Source organism: Cetorhinus maximus, chromosome 30 (assembly GCF_964194155.1).
Source record: "Cetorhinus maximus chromosome 30, sCetMax3.hap1.1, whole genome shotgun sequence".
NCBI classification, from domain to species: Eukaryota; Metazoa; Chordata; class Chondrichthyes; order Lamniformes; family Cetorhinidae; genus Cetorhinus; species Cetorhinus maximus.
Window position 1 is genome coordinate 18,357,395 of NC_135908.1, and position 21,399 is coordinate 18,378,793.

At 41.1% G+C, this 21,399-nt stretch overlaps 1 protein-coding gene across 1 annotated transcript in view; it reads left to right on the forward strand.

The window, feature by feature from the left end:
* The window catches only part of LOC144670111 (fibrillin-1-like), a 580,847-nt gene that overhangs the window by 443,476 nt on the left and 115,972 nt on the right, over nt 1–21,399 (forward strand). The window contains exons 32-38 of the mRNA XM_078532542.1: nt 13,557–13,679; nt 14,402–14,524; nt 15,956–16,081; nt 16,358–16,480; nt 16,622–16,744; nt 19,472–19,633; nt 21,261–21,329. Of these exons, the coding sequence (XP_078388668.1) occupies nt 13,557–13,679; nt 14,402–14,524; nt 15,956–16,081; nt 16,358–16,480; nt 16,622–16,744; nt 19,472–19,633; nt 21,261–21,329 (849 nt within the window). The remainder of the gene's footprint in view (nt 1–13,556; nt 13,680–14,401; nt 14,525–15,955; nt 16,082–16,357; nt 16,481–16,621; nt 16,745–19,471; nt 19,634–21,260; nt 21,330–21,399) is intronic.

Below are 21,399 nucleotides of genomic sequence, written 5' to 3' on the forward strand. Positions count from 1 at the left end.
ATCAGGATTCCAATGTTTGGGTCAGGCAAGATCAATAAAAGCAACTTTTGAAAATAGCAAGTTGAGGTAAAAATGTATTTGTAAGACCTGTACAAACAGGGGGTTATCAAATTACTTAAATATTTAGTTGTTTTAATTATGGCATATTACTCCTTTATTGTCAGTTTTAAGCTGGACTGAATAATGCCACAATTAAATGTTTAACTTAACATTGCAAATTGGGGAGGCAGTGGCGTAGCAGTATTGTCACTGGACTAGTAATCTAGAAACCCAGGGTAATGCTCTGGGCACCCGGTTTCGAATCCTGCCACGGCAAATGATGGAATTTGAATTCAATAAAAATCTGGAATTAAAAGTCTAATGTCGATTGTTGTTAAAAACCCATCTGGTTCACTCATGTCCTTTAGGGAAGGAAATTTGCTGTCCTTGCCTGATCTGACCTACATGTGACACAAGACCCACAGCAATGTGGTTGACTCTTAAATGCCACTCAGTTATATCAAACTGCTACTGCAGCTCACCACCACCTTCTCGAGGGCAATTAGGGATGCGCAATAAATGCTGGCCTAGCCAGCGATGGCCACGTCCCATGAATGAATTTTTTTTTAAAACTGGGCATGCTTCCTGCAGTTATTCCCTTTTATGATGAGCATAACTAGCTCTTAATATGTCTTTCAGTAATCATTAGAGTTGGTCATTGGTTCAATAGAAACTTAATGCCAAAAGCAAAATGCAAAATTCATTGTTTACTAGCCAGTTTCTTACAATTATTAATTAAATATTTTTAATAGCCAATGCTGATGACTTGACAAAGGCACCTTAAAAAGCATTCATATAATAATGTTTTCATGTTCTGAGTAGGGTACTGTGAGAAGTCCCATTGAGTCTTTTAGATTTAATTTTAAACCTTTGAAGTCCCATAAGTCATTATGATCACAGTTATGATTTAGGCTCTTGCCTTATCTGTTAAGACACTTCATTAAACATGCCTTGCTTGAATTAAAGGTATATGATTTGAAACATCTTTCACAAGGGTCGTTGTAGAAGGAGCTCTTGTCTTCAAGATATGTGCTTCTTGCCACTTATCATAAAGCAAAATCTTTTTACTAACCAAATACTCCAGAATCACAATATCTAATTACACCGTCTCAATTATGGAAAGTATGACAATTGCCAATCAGGATTTGTTTAAAGAATAGCTTAAAAGTTTGACTTTAATCTACCTGTTCAATTTTTCCTGTCACACTACTGTCCAATTACCATGCGGTAGAAATTAGCATACTATTAGCTGACATCAACTCAACAGTTTCCAGAGTATTTTTCCAACAACATTTTTACAACTTTCAAGATTGTATTATAGCAAGTCACAATGGGGAGGAAACAGCTGCTCATTCTTGGAAAGAGCTCTCTCCTATTGAAAATGTCACAGCCATAGAAATCTAAAATTACTTAGGTGGGTTAAGTTACACAGAATTATTTTCTGTATAAATCCTTTAATAATTTGAGTATTGCTGAGCAAAGAGACATGCTGCCGAAGATTGTCATCTTGCACTCATCAGGACAGACGAAAGAATGCCAAAATTCAAAGTGAGCGACAATTTATACTGCATGAGAAAAGGGTGCTGGCAAGTCAGCTCTTTAGCCAAGGTATTGCCATGGAGAATGCATCAGGGAACTATTGTCCCCCATGATCTTGTTTAATTCAAAAATGGCACAATGCCCAAACATGTTCCTTTTGCCTGCAAGCGTAAGTGGGAACATTGGGAACTATCTGATAATCTTAAATTGTTTGTTAGTGTCATTCTTAGTCTACCCAAGACTGTTTAGCAAGTGCTGTTCAATCATGGAATCATATCTAATGTTGGACATTATTTTTTGAGTTTTGCAAGCACGGGCTAGTTGAGTACAGCCAGCACTCTGCCTATTCGAGCAGCTGAAGGGACATGCTGTTTGATAAGCTCCACCAGTCATTGGAACATATGGCCTCTGTACCTGGCATCACACTGGCACTGAAATTCATATACCACATTACCCATTTGTGTGGTAAACAGAATGTCTTTTTGGCTTGTTGGCAGCATCTTGTTAGTGGAAAACACCACTTATGTTGCTACCGCATAGCACCAGAGTGAAACAGCTAGCTTCACCTGTTGCCCGTTGCTCACTGTACATTGCACATGCTTGCGAATGAGCCTAAGGCCACCACTTCAGCACCTGTAAGCTGCCCAATCTACCGCAAAATACCCTGGGAAATTTAAGGTATCTCAAAAATTTGAGCAACGATTCATTTCCAGTCTCATCTTTTCAAGTGTCATGGTCCACCTTTGAAGGCATTGAAGAAGCATACATCCAAAAGATTTGAATTTCTAATTCAAATCACATAGGAAAACTATTCTTACAATCCTAGGGTTTGCTATTGAATAATCAGGCATTGGGCAGTATGGACACATCCCTACACTTAAATCACTTATGCAAGTGACTAGCACCATTGTACCAGAGAAAATATCTAAAGCAAGACCCTAAACTTCTAACAGGCATGTACAGAGCTCTCCTCCTCATCATTACATTTTAAATATGTAATTATCTTATTAGTTTTAAGCACAGCCTAAAGTAAAGCAGGCCACCAACAGTCCAGGGCTAAAAAGGTATCTCATAATGAATGTCATCTTAACCAGATTTAAAATCTAATGCTCTGGGGCTTTCTTGCTGACACCAATATAAATTGGTAGTTGAAGCTCTCGCTTAAAATTGTTCTGCTCCTCTCTTTTCCCATTTGCTCTTGTGGCTTTAGGACATCACACTTTCTGATTTTGATCAACCTATGACAGTTAGAGGTCTATTTCTAGGGCATGAAAATTAGATAACAACTCATCCTGCACCCCAGGCTAGGCTAATAGAATTAAAGTGCGCTTGCAGCACAGAAGGAGATCATAAGGCCTACTGTGTCTCTGCTGACTCTCTGTAAGAGCAAGTTAGCTAGTTCAAGTTCCCCCAACCTTTCTCCACAGCCCAGCAATTTTCTTCTCTTCAGGTGTTTATCCAACTTTATTTTGAAAGCCACAATTGAAGCTGCCTCTAACACACTCTCAGTCAGTGCATTCCAGATCCTAACCATATGCTGCATAAAAAAAAGTTTTTCCTCATATTACCTTTGCTTCTTTTGCCAATCTCCTTACATTGGTGCCCTCTGGTTCTCAGCCCTTCTGCCAACAGGAATGGTTCTCCCTATACCCTGTTTAGACCCCTCATTATTTTGAACACTTCTATCAAATCTCCTCTCAACCTGTTCACAAATAGAACAAGCCCAGCCTCTCCAGTCTACCCTGATAACTGAAGTCTTATCCCTGGAACCATTCTCGTAAACCTTTTCTGCTTCCCCTCTAAAGCCTTCATATCCTTCCTAAAGTGCAGTACCCAGAATTAGACACAATACTCCAATAAAGTCAAACCAATGTTTTATAAACTAAAGGTTCATCATAACTTCCTTGCTTTTGTACTCTATGTATCTATTTTTAAAGCCTAGGATCCAATTTGTCTTTTTAACCACTTTCTAACCTGTCCTCCAACCTTTAACGATTTCTGCACATATACCTCCAGGTCTCTCTGTTCCTGCATCTCCTTTAAAATTGTACCCTTTAAATTATATTGCTTCTCCATGCTCTTCCTGCCAAAATATATCACTTCACACTTCACTGAATTAAATTTCACTATCAACATCCTGGGGGTTACCATTGACCAGAAACTGAACTGATCCCAGCCATATAAATACTGTGGCTACAACAACAGGTCAGAGACACCATCCAAGGCAAAGCAGCCCTCTTGATTGGCATCCCATCCACCTTCAGCATTCACTCCCTTCACCACCGACATACAGTGCCAATAGTGTGTACCATCTACAAGATACACTGCAGCAACACACCAAGGCTCCTTCGACAGCACCTTCGAAACCTACGACCTCTACCACCTAGAAGGACAAAGATAGTAGATGTATGGGAACATCACCACCTTCAAGTTCCCCTCCAAGCCACACCATCTGACTTGGAACTATATCGCTGCCCAGAATGAAAAAAACAGTAAAAACTGGGAAATAAGAATGCTGATCCGAACTGGTCTCATATGCCATAAAATAGAACACCAGTAAAAATTGGGAAATAAGAGTGCTGGTCCGAACTGTTTTTTCCTATTGGGTGTTCCTTCACTGCGGCTGAGTCAAAATCCTGGAGTGCTCTTCCTAACAGCACTATGGGTGTTCCGACAACAAATGGACTGCAGCAGTTCAAGAAGGCAGCACATCATCACCTTCTCAAGGATGGTTAGGCATAGACAGTAAATGCTGGCCTAGCTAGTGACGCCCATATCCCATGAACAATTTTTTTAAAAAGTTAATGATGCCACACTTCCAATGTAATTTGTTGTTAATGATCTAATTACTTGACTCTACAGAAAGGCATGCTTGAGGTGATCAGGGTTCAGCAAACAATATCTAGTTCTTTATTTTGGAACAGTTGCAAACATTTGAAAATGACTGCGAACTATATGCTTTATCATTCTTTCAATTTTCCCTCCGCTATTTAAAAAGAGGCATTCAACTGTTTAATATTTTAACCCGAACAGTAAATCGCGGAGAGAGGAGTTTGTCTTTGGATGCTCAGAGACCGGACATATCCAAGAAGTGCGCCACGGGACCCCTTGGAATTCCCAACTCTAGGACTCTGAGGGAATTGCCTGGGAAATTTGAACCTCCGCCAGTCAATTCGCAGGCTCCCCACAAATGTCCGAAGTCTCCAACTTCAGACAGCTCTGACTCAATTGCCTGGATAACTACGGAAATGTTAGATAGGGAAAAAAAGGTCTAAATCCTGGATAACTATACAATTGATTCCCCAATCACTCGCCCAACTCGACCTGACTAGCCCCCATCCAAACAACCCTTCCCAACTCGACTATTCCCCAACCCGATCAGACTAGCCCCCTACCCACCTCACCCATTTTCCACCCTAACACCTTACCTCAAGCACCCTACCTCCCTTACGCACCCTACTCCTTTAGGTGCCCTATCCCCTTAGGCACCATACCCCTTTACGCACCCTACACCTTTACGCACCATATTCCCGCCCATGTACCCTACCCCTTCACCCACTCTATCCCTTCACCCACCCTACCCCCCTCATGCGTCCAACACCCCTCACGCGCCCTACCCCCCATGCACCTTACCCCCTCATGCACCCTTACCCCCTCACGCACCCTTACCCCCTCACGCACCCTTACACCTCACGCACCCTAGCCCCCTCACCCATCTTAGCCCTGTAACGCACCCCACTCGCCTCACACACCCTACTCTCCTCACATACCCTACCCTCCCTTATGCACCCTACCCCCTTACCTTACATGCATACCTTCTCTCCGTGGCTTTTCAAAGCTTTGGGACATTTAAACTCTCTTCTTACCAGAATACAGCCACTTGTGTTGTAAAACAGGAGCATGGCTTCTGCTGCTCCCTCCAGGATTTGCTGCACTATTTCGAAAGAACCAGTCAACTATAGTTGACTTACTATGTCTAGATAAAAGCCTTTGTTTACTTTCTGAATTCTTGCACCCCTCTACCACTTCCGAGTCAACAAAAGCAATATATTGGGAATATTAGTGGGGAAAATTCTAGAGTCCATTATAAAAGATTTAATAACTGAGCACGTGGAAAACAGTGGCAGAATTGGACAGAGTCAGCATGGATTTATGAAAGGGAAATCATGCTTGACAAATCTACTGGAATTTTTTGAGGATGTAACTAGTAGAGTTGATGAGGGGGTGCCAGTGGATGTGGTTTATATGGACTTTCAGAATGCTTTCAACAAAGTCCCACATAAGAGATTGGCGTGTAAAATTAAAGCGCATGGGACTGGGGGGAGTGTATTGAGATGGATAGAAAACTGGTTGGCAGACAGGAAACAAAGAGTAGGAATAAACGGGTCTTTTTCCGAATGGCAGGCAGTGACTAGTGGGGACCGCAGGGATCGGTGCTGGGACTCCAGTTATTCACAATATATATCAATGATTTAGATGAGGGAATTAAATGTAATATCTCCAAATTTGCAGATGATACAAAGCTGGGTGGGAGGGTGAGCTGTGAGGAGGATGCAGAGATGCTTCAGTGTGATTTGGACAAGCTGAGTGAGTGGGCAAATGCATGACAGATGCAGTATAATGTGGATAAATGTGAGGTTATCCATTTTGGTAGCAAGAAAACAGGAAGGCAGATTATTATCTGAATGGCTATAAATTGAGAGCGGGGAATGTGCAACGAGACCTGGGTGTCCTTGTACACCAGTCGCTGAAGGTAAGCATGCTGGTGCAGCAGGCGGTAAAGAAGGCAAATGGTATGTTGGCCTTCATAGCCAGAGGATTATATTACAGGAACAGGGATGTCTTGCTGCAATTGTACAGGGCCTTGGTGAGACCACACATGGAATATTGTGTGCAGTTTTGGTCTCTTTATCTAAGGAAGGTTGTAACTTGCTATAGAGGGAGTGCAGCGAAGGTTTACCAGACTGATTCCTGGGATGGCGGGACTAACATATGAGGAGAGATTGAGTCGATTAGGATTATATTTGCTGGAGTTCAGAAGAATGAGGAGGAATCTCATAGAAACCTATAAAATTCTAACAGAACTAGACAGGGTAGATGCAGGAAGGATGTTCCCAATGGTGGGGGAGTCCAGAACAAAGGGTCAGACTGAGGATATGGGGTAGACCATTTAGGACTGAGATGAGGAGAAATTTCTTCACCCAGAGAGTGGTGAGCCTGTAGAATTCATTACCACAGAAAGTAGCTGAGACCAAAACATTGTATGCTTTCAAGAAGGAGTTAGATATAGCTCTTGGGGCAAAAGGGATCAAAGGGTATGGGGAGAAAGCGGGAGCAGGCTATTGAGTTGGATGATCAGCCATGATCATAATGAATGGCGGAGCAGGCTCAAAGGGCCGAATGGCCTACTCCTGCTCCTAGTTTCTATGTTAAAAAGAGCATCATTACAGCAATTAAGGACTCACCATAGATTGCTATAAGCTTGCATGCTGTGAAATGCCACACGGCCCTGCATTATATCAAAATTCATACAAATTTGAAGAGGAACTTAAAATGTTATTCAAAAGACAAAATGTAAGTAGAACATTTCGTGAACAAATATTTTAAATTGGAACACATTTTCTGCACAAGTCTAATTTCTTAAAATGTAGTATTTCTTCTTTATTGAATGCCTGCCCTTTCAACATAAGCTTGCTGATTTACTTACAGTCATATGCAGAGGGTTTGCAGTGAGTTGTCCTGCAGCTGGCTGCACTAGTACATTTTTACCCTCTCCTCTGGCCATTTCTCTCAAGAAAAGCCTGATGGGCATCACCCCTTGTCTGGGAAGAGGATGATGTCTGGATTTGTATCAATTTCAATGTGGAAACTGCAGGTCACATTTCCATTTTTTTCACTCAAGGGACTGATGAGCAAATTTCAGAAAGGTAAGGTTTGGCAAAACATTAAACATGAATTTCTAAAAAAAAAATGTGGAGGCATGAACAAAAAAACAACTTGCTGAGCAAAAACAAAGCAATGCCAAACCAATAAATTGACAATTTAACAAAAAAAAATAATTGGTGAAGATGACCATTAGAATGTGAGAAGGTGAGTGTGTGTGTGTCTGGCTCACTCCCAAGCTCAGGGTGCTCACTCACTCACCCTCACCCATTGAGAGTGGGTGACCGTATGTGTTGGTGAGTGGGGGTGCAGGTGATCGAGAATCCTGAGACTTGGAGTGAGCCAGACACACACACTGTCACGTCACACACACTTCCTCTCTCACACAAACACATACTCTCACTCTCACACACACACTTTTTCTCTCTCACACACATACACACATGCCCCTTCTCTCTAACACACACGCACGCCCACACTCTCTCTCTCCCCCCTCCTCCCCGTCCCTCACACACGCACACACAGTCTCTCTCACACATACATATACACACACACACTCTCTCTCTCTCTACCTCCTTATCTATCTCTCTCTCTCTCTTACACACACACATACCTTCTCTCTCTCCCCCTTTTTCACTCGCACACAAACACACACACTCTCATTCTCTCTCTCCCTGTCTCTCACACACACACACAGACTGCGGCAATGAGTCTTGTCACCCCACCCCCACTCGGGCTCCAGCAGTCTCTACCGCTCCGCACATGCCCTGGCAGCTTCTCTGTCTCCCCCACATGCCTGGGCAGACCCTCTCTTCCCATGAGCCCAGGCAGCCTGTCTCTCTCCCCCCCCCACACAGTCTCTCAGACCCCATGCGTCCCGCAATCTGTCGGGCCCCACGTGCCCTGCAGTGTCTCTATCTCTCCCCCTCCTGAAATTCTATCCTTTTCCCTCTGCATATTCACAGTTGCTAGTATTGACCACTCCTCCAATCACAGCCTGTTCCCTACCACCTTTGCTGCTGATAGACTCACCAGCAAATGCGGGAGCGGAATGGCCTGTGATTGGGGGAGCCGCCGCTTGCAGAATATTCAGTTTCACTTACTGGCATTTTGAACAGTGGCTCTGGGGGCCACAATCCAGCCCACGGGCCACAGGTTGGACTCCAGGCCATGCAATTATCTTAAATCTTGTTGCTGTTTGCTATTTCTCAGTGTAAAGCCTCACCGCATTTTGCCTAATTTTAGATTTAGTCAAACCAGATGCTTAAATTTCTACACAACTTTGTGCCTAGTCACTCTTGTGATACCTCGCAACTTCATTATCATAGTCTGTTAGTATGGTGCCCCTGCTGATCTGCTGTGGCAAATTGCATGATAGGACAAAGTTGATATAATACCAAAACTCTGTTTCTTGCCACTTTAAAATTTGATTACAGATGCTGAAACTATTAGTTGCTGTGTTAATGTTTCTGTGTCAAATTCCAGTATCTGCAGTTTGAAGCTTCTCAGGGTGAATTACTCTCTCATTGCAGTGTTGTAATATCAGTCTGTGCTGAAGCTGCACTCTGTTGTGTCCCCCCAAGCAATTAAGCAGTTTCAGCCTGTTAACACCTGTGACTTTCATGTTTGTGTCATCGTGGTTGTCCACGGTTCTGCTGCTTGTGTAACCCCAGAAGTTCCCTGCACACTAGAACACAATAACATTGAACGGATTGAAGACTAAAATTCTTAAGTGAAACAGAAAATGCTGGCAATGCTCAAAAGGTGGGAAGAGAAACCGAGTTAACATTTCAGGCTGATGACCTTTCATCAGAATGGCATTTCTTAATTGTAAAACAATCACTTGTGAGAGTTGTGGCATTAATGGAAGATTGTAGATTTGAACCATGTGTTAATGCACAGACTTGTTATTACTATCCAAGGACACACCCAAAATCATTGATGCAAGTGAATTGAAATCAGTGAGCTTCAGTAGTGACACTGTAAATACTACCTTGCAGATTCAACATTGAATATTGAGATGACAAAACTGCTTTAGGTTCACTTACAAGTTTTTGCTGTTTGTAATCTATAACAGAGAGCAAGTCTCTGTTTAAAATAGTTCCTTTAACATATTGATGCTTTTGAAATTTTAACCAATGATATAGGATAAAGGTTATTAACTTGGTTCCAGAATGCATTTAAACAGAACATGGTCAGAGCTGTAAAATCTAAAACTTTCTCGAAATGTACCTTTATTTCACTAAATGATACAAAATAAAATTACATTTCTTAAGATAAGGTTTCAATCAAAAAAGAAACATGGAGTTTTTTTGTGCTTTGCTACCACAGATGCTAGAATTTTAGTGCACCATTTAACACTTTTAGTCCCAAAGGAACTTTAGACCTGCTTCAGAGCAACTGCTGCATTGTTTGAAATTAAGTATTGATATATGCTTGTCAAAACCTACTGACAGCAAGAAAATATTACAATTAAAGTGATATTGTCTACTGGAACTCGCTGTGTTTGATCCATTTCAAACTGTAACTTTAACTCTTGGGTTTTGTGGGCAGGGGACGGATTCCCTGAGTGGTTCCCTGCGCTCTTTCGTGCATGTGCGTGAAAGAGCGCAGAGATCTCCCTGAGGCACGGAGGTGTGTCAGGGAGATTTGTTTCAGTCTTCAACTTTTAAATAAAGAATTTTTCAGCTTATAAAACATGTCCCCTCATGTGACACTATCACATGAGCTGGGACGTGTCAAAGAATAAATGTATAAATGTTTATTAGATTTTAAAATAGTTCATGAAACCTCATCCCACCCGTGAATGAGGTTTCATAGAAACTAGGAGCAGGGGTAAGCCATTCGGCCCTTCGAACCTGCTCTGCTATTCATTATGATCATGGTTGATCATCCAACTCAATAGTCTGCTCCTGCTTTCTCCCCTTATCCTTTGAATCCCTTTCGCCCCAAGAACTATATCTAACTCCTTCTTGAAAACATACAATGTTTTGGTCTCAACTACTTTCTGTGGTAACGAATTCCACAGGCTCACCACTCTCTGGGTGCACAAATTTCTCCTCATTTCAGTCCTAAATGGTGTACCCCATATCCTCAGACTGTGACCCCTGGTTCTGAACTCCCCCACCATCGGGAACATCCTTCCTGCATCTACCCTGTCTAGTTCTGTTAGAATTTTATAGGTTTCCAAGAGATCCCTCCTCATTCTTCTGAACTCCAGCAAACATAATCCTAATCGACTCAATCTCTCCTCATATGTCAGTCCCGCCATCCCAGGAATCAGTCGGGTAAACCTTCGCTGCACTCCCTCTATAGCAAGTACATCCTTCCTCAGATAAGGAGACCAAAACTGCACACAATATTCCAGGTGTGGTCTCACCAAGGCCCTGTACAATTGCAGCAAGACATCCCTGTTCCTATACTTGAATCCTCTGGCTATGAAGGCCAACATACCATTTGCCTTCTTTACCGCCTGCTGCACCTGCATGCTTACCTTCAGCGACTGGTGTACAAGGACACCCAGGTCTCGTTGCACATTCCCCTCTCTCAATTTATAGCCATTCAGATAATAATCTGCCTTCCTGTTTTTGCTACCAAAATGGATAACCTCACATTTATCCACATTATACTGCATCTGCCATGCATTTGCCCACTCACTCAGCTTGTCCAAATCACGCTGAAGCATCTCTGCATCCTCCTCACAGCTCACCCTCCCACCCAGCTTTGTGTCATCTGCAAATTTGGAGATATTACATTTAATTCCCTCATCTAAATCATTAATATATATTGTGAATAACTGGAGTCCCAGCACCGATCCCTGTGGTACCCCACTAGTCACTGCCTGCCATTCGGAAAAAGACCCGTTTATTCCTACTCTTTGTTTCCTGTCTGCCAACCAGTTTTCTATCCATCTCAATACACTACCCCTAATCCCATGCACTTTAATTTTACACGCCAATCTCTTATGTGGGACTTTGTTGAAAGCATTCTGAAAGTTCAAATAAACCACATCCACTGGCTCCCCCTCATCAACTCTACTAGTTACATCCTCGAAAAATTCCAGTCGATTTGTCAAGCATGATTTCCCTTTCATAAATCTATGCTGACTCTGTCCGATTCTGCCACTGTTTTCCACGTGCCCAGCTATTAAATCTTTTATAATGGACTCTAGAATTTTCCCCACTACAGACATCAGGCTGACTGGTCTATAATTCTCTGTTTTCTCTCTACCTCCCTTTTTAAATAGTGGGGTTACATTAGCTACCCTCCAATTTGTAGGAACTGTTCCTGAGTCTATAGAATCTCGGAAGATGAACACCAATGCATCCACTATTTCTAAGGTCACTTCCTTAAGCACTCTGGGATGTAGATTATCAGGCCCCGGGAATTTATCGGCCTTCAATCCCATCAATTTCCCCAACACCATTTCCCTACTAATACTGATTTCTTTCAGTTCCTCCCTGTCACTAAACCCTGTGTTCCCCAACATTTCTGGTATGTTATTAGTGTCCTCCTTTGTGAAGACAGAACCAAAGTATGTATTTAGTTGGTCAGCTATTTCTTTATTCCCCATTATAAATTCCCCTGTTTCTGACTGTAAGGGATCTACATTTGTCTTCGCCAATCTTTTTCTCTTCACATACCTACAGAAACTTTTCCAGTCAGTTTTTATGTTCCCTGCAAGCTTACTCTCATATTCAATTTCCCCTTCTTAATCAATCCCTTGGTCCTCCTTTGCTGAATTATAAACTACTCCCAATCCTCAGGTCTGTTGTTTTTTTTGGCCCATTTGTATGCCTCTTCCTTGGCTCTAATACTATCTCTAATTTCCCTTGTAAGCCCAGGTTTGGCCACCTTTCCTGTTTTACTTTTGAGCCAGACAGGAATAAACAATTGTCACAATTCACCCATGCACTCTTTGAATGTTAGCCATTGCCTATCCACCGTCATCCCTTTAGGTAACGTTTCCCAATCCATCGTAGCCAACTCACGCCTCATACCATCGTAGTTTCCTTTATTAAGATTCAGGACCCAAGTCTCAGAATCAACTACGTCACTCTCCATCTTGATGAAGAATTCTATCATATTATGAAAAATGCAAAGGCCGCCTGGCCTCTTCGCCTGCCCGCCAACCTTAAGGTTGGACGAGCAGCTCATTTAACTGTTTTAACTAGTTTTTAACAGGCCTTAATAGGCCTTTGACAGTTCAGCGGGCATGCAGCCAACTCAGCTGTGCCCCCATCGACCTGAAAATCTAAATGACGCACAGTGACGTGGGGACGCCCGCCCAACGTCACCACACGTCATTTTACGTGTCAGCGAGGGGGCCCTACCCCTGCTCGCCGACCAGAAAATTCTTCCCATGAGATCGGCAGATATAAGACCTTAAGTGCTGAATAGCACAAATGGTAAATATGTGTGATGGATAAAAATGCCTACTCTAGCAACTAATAATAGTGGACAGATCTGGAAGATGAAAAAGTGGTCTTTTGCTTGTTCTTAAACTGATTATACGTGTCATGTACCTGAAAGTACAAGAATAATGTGAGACCTATTTATCTTTCCTTGCATGGAGGCAAGTTGATATTTAAACAAGAGCAAGACAAAAGTAAAATACTAATACTGAAGTGTAGTAAAACTACTGAATATATAGCAACTGAGTAAGAGTTAGTCAGTAATAGTGATAAAATTATGCTTAAAAAATAACATTGAAGAAATTTGTTACTGTATTATTAACGTCATTATTGGTTTATTACAATACATTTAAGAATGTAATCTAACTTATTTTAGAAGGGTATCACCATTATGAAAAGTGTTTGGCAAGCTTTTTAGCATTTATTTATCGGCACTTATTTACCAGAACAGTGACAAACCTTTCGAAACAACTTATCACTTCATTTGGGTATGACGGCTTAACAAAAATCAGCTCAAGTTGTTTCCTTTTCAAAAAGTAAAAATGAATTCATAAAGCAGCACCTCTTTAATTAAGAATGATCTAGGACTATGTATAAGGTTGCATTCCACTAAATGAGAAGGCTTTAACACAACCCGTTGCCTTATCCTTTTATTTTAAATGAACTTTTTTTCTGTTATAGATATTAATGAATGTGAGATCAGTGCACATAATTGTGACAAATATGCCATATGTACAAATACTCCAGGAAGCTTCAAGTGTGCCTGTGCAGATGGCTGGTCAGGAAATGGCATCAAGTGTTCTGGTAAGACTGTTTTGTTGAAGGACAAGTAAGTTTTAATTATGAACAAATGGAGGGCTGGGTCGAGGTGGGAAGAATTCAAACTCTTGATGATTTACTTTCAGATTTTCAATTTCTTAACAGTTGGCCTTGTTTTTAAAAAAATGCATTTGAATATTTCCAAGAGTTACTGCCTACTTATATATAAAGGCCATTATCCCAACCCTACCAGAAGTGAATAAAGAATCATGCAACTGGTGCCTCATCATATGAGGCCAAGATTCTAGTTATTCCCACCAGAGGTATTTCTAACTCAGAATGGAAATATTTTGTATTGAAAGCTTCCCTTCATGGAGCAGTCATGCACTTTCCTCAAATAGTATCTTCTTTGTACAAATTTATGGTATCATTACAATCATGGATCAGTTATACTTTAATAGTATCAACATGCAGCATAGAGCATGAATATTTTTTCATATGTCACACAAGGGTGTAGTATCATTATTGGCCTTGATCCTTACCTTTAAACTATTGTGAAACTCCAGACAACTTCAATGCTCAACTCAATTCCAAATGAGGTCAGATCTCTCCAAAGATTAATTTTACATTTGATGACAAGTGGAGCTGAATATTATCTGAACTGAATTATATCAGAATGAATGTTGCACATAATTCGAGGAATTCTTAAACAGTTTCATTATTGTGAATGCTCTTTGCACTGACTATGTATCATTTTATTTTCAAAGATGTAGACGAGTGTTCAAATGGAACCCATAAATGCAGCCCCAGTGCTGAATGCATGAACACAGATGGATCGTACCGATGTACATGTAAAGAGGGTTACAAAGGTGATGGCTTGTTTTGTACCGGTAAGTCCAAAGATGAAATACTTCTTTTATTTTTTACTCATTATCATGCATGACTTCAACGTTTATTTACACAAGTCATTCATGTGTTTATCTCTTAATACTCAAGATGGAATTTTTCTTATTTCTTAAGACTTAACATTAAAATAGACAAATGAAGGTTTCTTGTCCATCAGAGTTATTAATGCAGTCACTTTTACTTAAATAGCACCTTTAGTGTGATAATTGACTGAAAGCATGTCACAGACCTGAAACCAAACAGTGGTGGGAGGAAATTTAAAGGAAAGTGATCAAAAATGTAGTTAAAGATTAAAGCTTGAGGAGATGTTTAAACAAAATAAAAGAGTTAGCAAAGTGGAGGGCTTGGGGTGGGGTGGGGTGGGTTCAGAATATGGTTCACGGTAGTTTAAAAACTCATTGATGAAACAAAAGCAGAAAACTCCAAACTCATAGAAATACATAGAGCGATAGAAGGTTGGAGAAGCAGGTAGAGATATGACTATGTAGATATGTACAAGAAATATAAATTTGGTGTGTTGTGGGACCAAGGATATTCACAAAGGCAAGGATGATGGGATGGCAGAATACAGTGTAGTTGTAGTTTTGGATGTATTATGGATTATGTAGGATTGATCTCGTAAGGGCAGCAAGGTTCGAATGGCTGAGCCTGGAAGTAACAGTCCTGTTGATAAGAGCTTTGCCAGCAGTGGTAGGAGTTATTGTAGGGCAGAAGCAAGTGATGTTGCAGTAGGTGTGATTTTTCTTTGTCATAAAAATGAACATTAATCTTGACTGATGACCATTCATTTCCTCGTCAGAGTCAATATTAGGATCAATAAATTATAATAGATAATTTGATTTCTTCTTAGTACCGGCTGTTAAAATGCTCAATCTATAGAACCATTCTTGAATCTTTTCATAATCTCCATCATTGTTATTCTTAAAATTCCAGTACTCGGAGAAATTATTGACCCTGAAAAGTTGTGCTGAAAGCTTTGGGGCACAACTTGAAAACATGGTTGATATTTATTGTGTATTGACATTTTTTTAATTCACCATTGACTCCCTATTCCCTCAATGAATAGCTGTTATACAGAGACCAGGAACGTTCCAGCTTGATCCATGATCTGTGCTGAATAATCTGATCTAACTGGGAAGCATTAAGGACACTAAAATTGGCCTCAGTGCAAGGAGAAAATTGTACATGTTCCCAGTCCTGATGACTACCAGCAACATGTGCTTAAAATAGATGAAGCTGAACAATAAGCAGCACCTCCAAAAAGCCCTAACTTGTGTGTAAAAATTGATTGACCTGTGGGTGCTGTTTTTATTTCCCTCCATCTCTGTCAGAATAAAATGTACTCTTCAAACTTTTTTATACGATATAGGAATTCATTGTTTTCAGTGTGTTTTCATTTTTCCCCTATGTACTAGATATTGACGAATGTGCTGAAAATGTAAACTTTTGTGAGAATGGCCATTGCTTAAATGCACCTGGAGGTTACCGTTGTGAATGTGATATGGGCTTCACACCGACTGTGGATGGCAGGGCATGTCAAGGTACGGGTCACCTATCTATTTATGATTGTGATTCTCTTCTCTCTAATATATTGATCATACCTGAAATAAAGGTTTTACAGCTATGGTGTTAAAGCCTGTTTTGCCCTACCCAGTTAATACAAATTAAGTAAAAGATTTTCCAGAGTGTCCTCTTCTGTATCTCTCAAAAGTTTTTTATGATAGCATAAATGGAGTTTGTGTGTTTAAAACTACAACGAACACTTGAATATATTTTAAAAGGTTGTTTTCAGTGAGTTCTTTATAATTCTTTTCCAGATATTGATGAATGCTCATTCGCTGACATTTGTGTGTTTGGAAGGTGCCAGAATCTTCCAGGACTCTTCAGATGCGAATGTGATTTGGGTTACGAGCTAGATAGGAGCGGCGGCAACTGCACAGGTAACATGTTGCTTTCTTTTGGTCAATAACATCAGTCATATTATTTCTCAGATACTTAGAGCAAGCAATTAAAGTTTCAAAATGTTTTAGAGCATGACTAAAAAACATTATCTAATATATATTTTGGAAATTTTTTAACAGATGTCAATGAGTGTGCAGATCCAGTTAATTGTATCAATGGAATTTGTGTTAACACCCCTGGAAGCTACGTTTGCAATTGCCCATCTGAATTTGAGTTGAACCCAACTGGTGTGGGCTGTGTTGGTACGTTACAATTCATGTTAAACAGATTGCATTAAATGGTTGGATTGTGATGATAGTTTAGCAATAACCCCAAAGTTACCTAAAATAAACATGGGAAAGCTGTTCACTACAAGAAAATTATCAGCAAGCTTTAATACTTCAGAGCATTGAATGTGGGTTCAAATGCATGTGTAGTTAATAGTTACTAGTTTCTTGCATGTTTTTAGGACATTTCAAGCAAAGATGGATTCATCCCCACAGGGAGGGAGAGTTAGACTGAGACACACTTCCCTACCTGAAAATTTTAACATAAATTTTGCTTTCAAGTGTACTCAATGCTCTCAATTACAATTTGACATCAAAAGTTCTAATTTGGAATGAATTTGACATCAAATTAGATAGTGGATTCAAGGATATCCAGTGCACTCAAACCTGTATCCAATGTGCTCAAAGCTGCCCAGTGTGCTAAAAATTGTCCAGCATGCTCAAAGCTACCAAATGCGCTCAACAATCTGCATTGAAAAATATAAGGAAATTAATTATTTAAATAATACCTGAATTCATTCAGTTTTTCATTTTGTCCAAAAAAATGGTTCCACTATACATGTTTGAGAGTACCACCTGATCTCCAACAGTTCTTAATTCATTTTAATCTCAGGGTCTGTACTTTACACCCATTCACCACCACCCCCCCACCCCCAGGTCTCAGGGTCCAAACTCTCCAAAATCTCAGGGTCTAAACTCTCCCCCCATCCCTCCAGCCTCCAAACTCTTCCTCCCGTCCCTCCATCCTCCAAACTCTTCCTCCCATCCCTCCAGCCTCCAAACTCTCTCTCCTCCCTACAGATTCTAAACTCTCCCCTCTAACCCTCTTGTGTCCAAACTCTCCCCTCAAATCCAGCCCCTCCCCATCCACCAATCTCTAGGCCTCGGGCCTCGCCAACCTTCCGGGCCACGGGCCTCCCAAACCCCCCCAACCCCCCACCAACCTCTCTCAATCTCCCACAACTTCCCCAATAGTTACCCTATTGCCACAGTCCTCACTGTTCCCACGCCAACTTCAAATCTGCACCAGGGCTGGCCAGAAAACGTCACTTCCAGTTTCCAACCGTCCTTGTGAACAGAAAACTCCACTTGGTGGGGTGGGAAGGAAGGGAAGAAGTGGGAGGCAAAAGAGGGGAGGGGGCTTAGGTGCAAAAAGGGAGCGGGAAGAGGAGGGGAGGGAGGGGAAGAACTGAAGAGGGGAGGAGTAAGGGGGATTGAAGAGGGGAGGGGGGAAGGAAGACTGAAGTGGGGAGGGGGAAGGGCGACAGAAGAGGGTAGGGGAAAGAGGACAAAGAGATGGAAGTGGGGGAGAAAGGGGCGCAGAAGAGGAGAGGGGTGGAATAGGAATGGGAGAAAGGGGAGGGGGTATGGGGAGAAGAAGGAGGGGGAGAGGGGGTTAGAAGAGAGAGAGGGAAGAGGAGAAGGGGGAAGGGGAATAAGAGGGGGTGGGGAGGGTGGGGGCAATATGGGGCGTGGGTGATGGAGAAGTGTTGGCAGGGCTGGGGGGTGTTGGTGGGTTTGGGGTGGTGGTGGAGGGGAAAGGTTGTGGGGGCAGTGTTGTAGGGGTAAGGGTGGTGGGTCGGCATGTTGGGGGGGTGGAGGGGAAAGATGGTGGGTGGTGTGGCGCGGGTTGTGGGCAGGGTTGTGCTGCACGAGTTATAGGTTATAAAGAAAAACATAAAAGTACCTAATCAAAATAGGGTCTGCTTTTTCTAAAGTTAGCTCAGTTTTATGATGTTTAAAGCTATCGTAATTCAGAAATATGGAAAATAAACTCTATGATATTTTTGGTGTCGGAATAAGTGATGTTATTAATCGCAAATGTTTGAGTGCTGTGGTTTGGGGAAATTAATGACATTGTCAGTTTTGGTACATATAATATTAAATGATAGCTAAATAATTGGTTTTGAGTGCAATTGATGTCAAATAATGGTTAAATGATTGGTTTTGAGTGCTATTGTGTTAAATGATAGCTAAACCATCGCTTTTGAGCACAATTGATATAAAATGAGTGCAAATGAATGCTGTTGAACACAAATTATGTCAAACCTTTCAGGTAGGGTATTATACAGATTTCATAGCAACACTACCATTAGCCTGGGAGCAGGCAATTAACCCAAGCTCTCAGCCAGGAATAATACACTGCATATAGAACCAAGACAATAGAATAAGTGAAAAATATATTTTTCAGGTCACTTATTTGGGAACAATATAGCTTGTCATAGATTGAGATCCTGGGATGCATCATTAGACCCCAAAAGCCATTTTCATGGCATAGAGAATATAAAATTGAAAAAGAGAAGTTAAAGCTATGTACTTAATTATCATAATGGTTGGACTGGTTGGCAACATTTAAGGACGCCTTTTCCAGGTCTATGCATATAGCTGTAATTTAGAGCTGTGATTAATTTTTGACCCATTCTTTCAATTTTAAGTAGTTCTTTGATATTAACTATGATAATAGTAAAACTCCTGCTTCCCCAATTAGATTTATAAATACAATTCTAGAAGAACCAATTAGCCAGGTAATTCAGTTAACCAACACAATTCTAATATAATGTTCAAGGACCACAGCTAACCTTAGAAATGCCTATGGAGAAATATGCAGAATGTGTTTCAAAGACATTTCCCTTATACAAACTACTTAATGTTTTCAGTAGCAGAATCGATTAATGTTTGTAAATTATGCATATTATTACATAGATCCTCGCTTGGGCAAGTGCTTCTTGGAATATTCATTGCGTGGAGATAACACCCTTTCTTGCAGCAATGAGATTGGTGTAGGAGTTTCAAGAGCATCTTGTTGCTGTTCTTTGGGCAGAGCCTGGGGCTTTCCATGTGAACTGTGTCCCTCTATCAATTCATGTAAGAGTTCAGAAAATGCTTTAAAGCTATTTTCTATCTACTTTATTTGAGAAATGTCATTATTGGATGTAATATTAATATGGTATAATTTTATTGAGCTAATTTTAAAAATCTATCACCGTTTTGATGTATGAGTTTTCTCATTATAATTGCAAGGACTTATGTAATGGAGAGTATCCATGAGATTTAATTTCCTTGTTGGGGTTTCAAATAGTGACAAGCTTTATGAACCCAATCTTTAGAACGTATTTACATTTTTAAAAGATCAAACTACAAGGATTGAGTCCTACAAATGTGTTTACTCGTCCAGAGATGATCATAATGACCCATAATAAAATTCCTTTTAGTTTGTTTTTACACGTTAATGATCTAGATATAAAAACGTCAGGGTAGAATCGTCCCAGATTTGCACTAAGTGCGGTGGCAGGCAGGTAAAACAACGTTTTGCCTGCCGGCCACAATGGCAATTTATCACGCCGTATGATCCCAAGCCCGCCTCATTAATTATGCATTACCGGAAAACATGTCGTTTCCATGGCGGGCAGGTTTGGACTCGCCCGCTACATCATCACCTCGCTGCTTCATCACCATGGGTGCCACATTTAAAGTACGGCCGAGCGCACACCTCTCAGTGCTTCCAGCCCACGGCTGCTGCAAATAAGACATGGCCCTGAAAGAAAAGGGCTTGGGCTTGTTTGAGGAAGGGGGAGAGCTGTACAAAGCCACTCCCACCTTATAGCTGGTCTGGTAGGTAGAGAGTTGCCCATGAGCCCCCCTAAAAATGCTGTGGTGCTGTCTGCGAAGCCTGGTGCTGATGACTGCGAGTGCTGCCCGAAGCAAGATAGACAAACAAACCTTGAAGTCCCGAGCTAGGTGCAGCTCGCCAGGTGCACGTCATTTATGTGCAGTTGTGAAACAATGTGGGCGGATGATCCAGCATGGGGGGTATGAGTCCAGTGGGCTAGCCTTATAATGATATGCAGATACATTACAACGAGGTTCCCAATATCCGATGGCGGGAAACATGGCCCGCCATCAACAGGCTGAGCAGACGATCGCAAACTGGTTTCATGACGTCGTGAAACCACTTTTTGGCCTTCTTGCCATATTGTCCAGCATGGAGCCAAGCACACCCTACGCCCGCGGGCATGGATGATTTCGCCCTCAGTGTCTAAAAAATGTAGGCTTCCAATTGGCGGAATATCCCATTTCCGCCCCAAAAATAGACAGTAGAAGCATGAAAGCAGAATTAAAACAAAAGCATACTTTTAAACTCAAGACAGAGTAAATACAATAGAATATATTTATCAGCAAAGAATTGAGAGAATAGGAGCAAATAAAGAATGGTGGATGAAAGCATAGTATGTGATCAGTAGTGAAGCCATCTATGGTTGCATAACTTCATTGTTATATAATTAGTATCTTTTTCAGAGACAGAAATTTTCCTGAACCTAACAGTAATAGTTCAAAGCTTAAGATAGGTGACCAGGATTCAAATTATTCGCCCACTTGTATAAATTGTTTTATTTGCTCCCAATTTAATGCATGTTGTTAACTTTAGCTTTATAAATGATAGTTTCTATTTATGTTTGAATTGTTATAACACATTGAACCCTTTTTTCAACAGCTGAGTACAGAACTCTTTGTCCTGGAGGGGAAGGCTTTCGTCCTAACCCAATCACAGTTATATTGGAGGGTAACTACTCATGCCTTTTTGTAACTAACATTTTGAATATTACACAGTGTGAACAGTCTCTTGGTGTTGT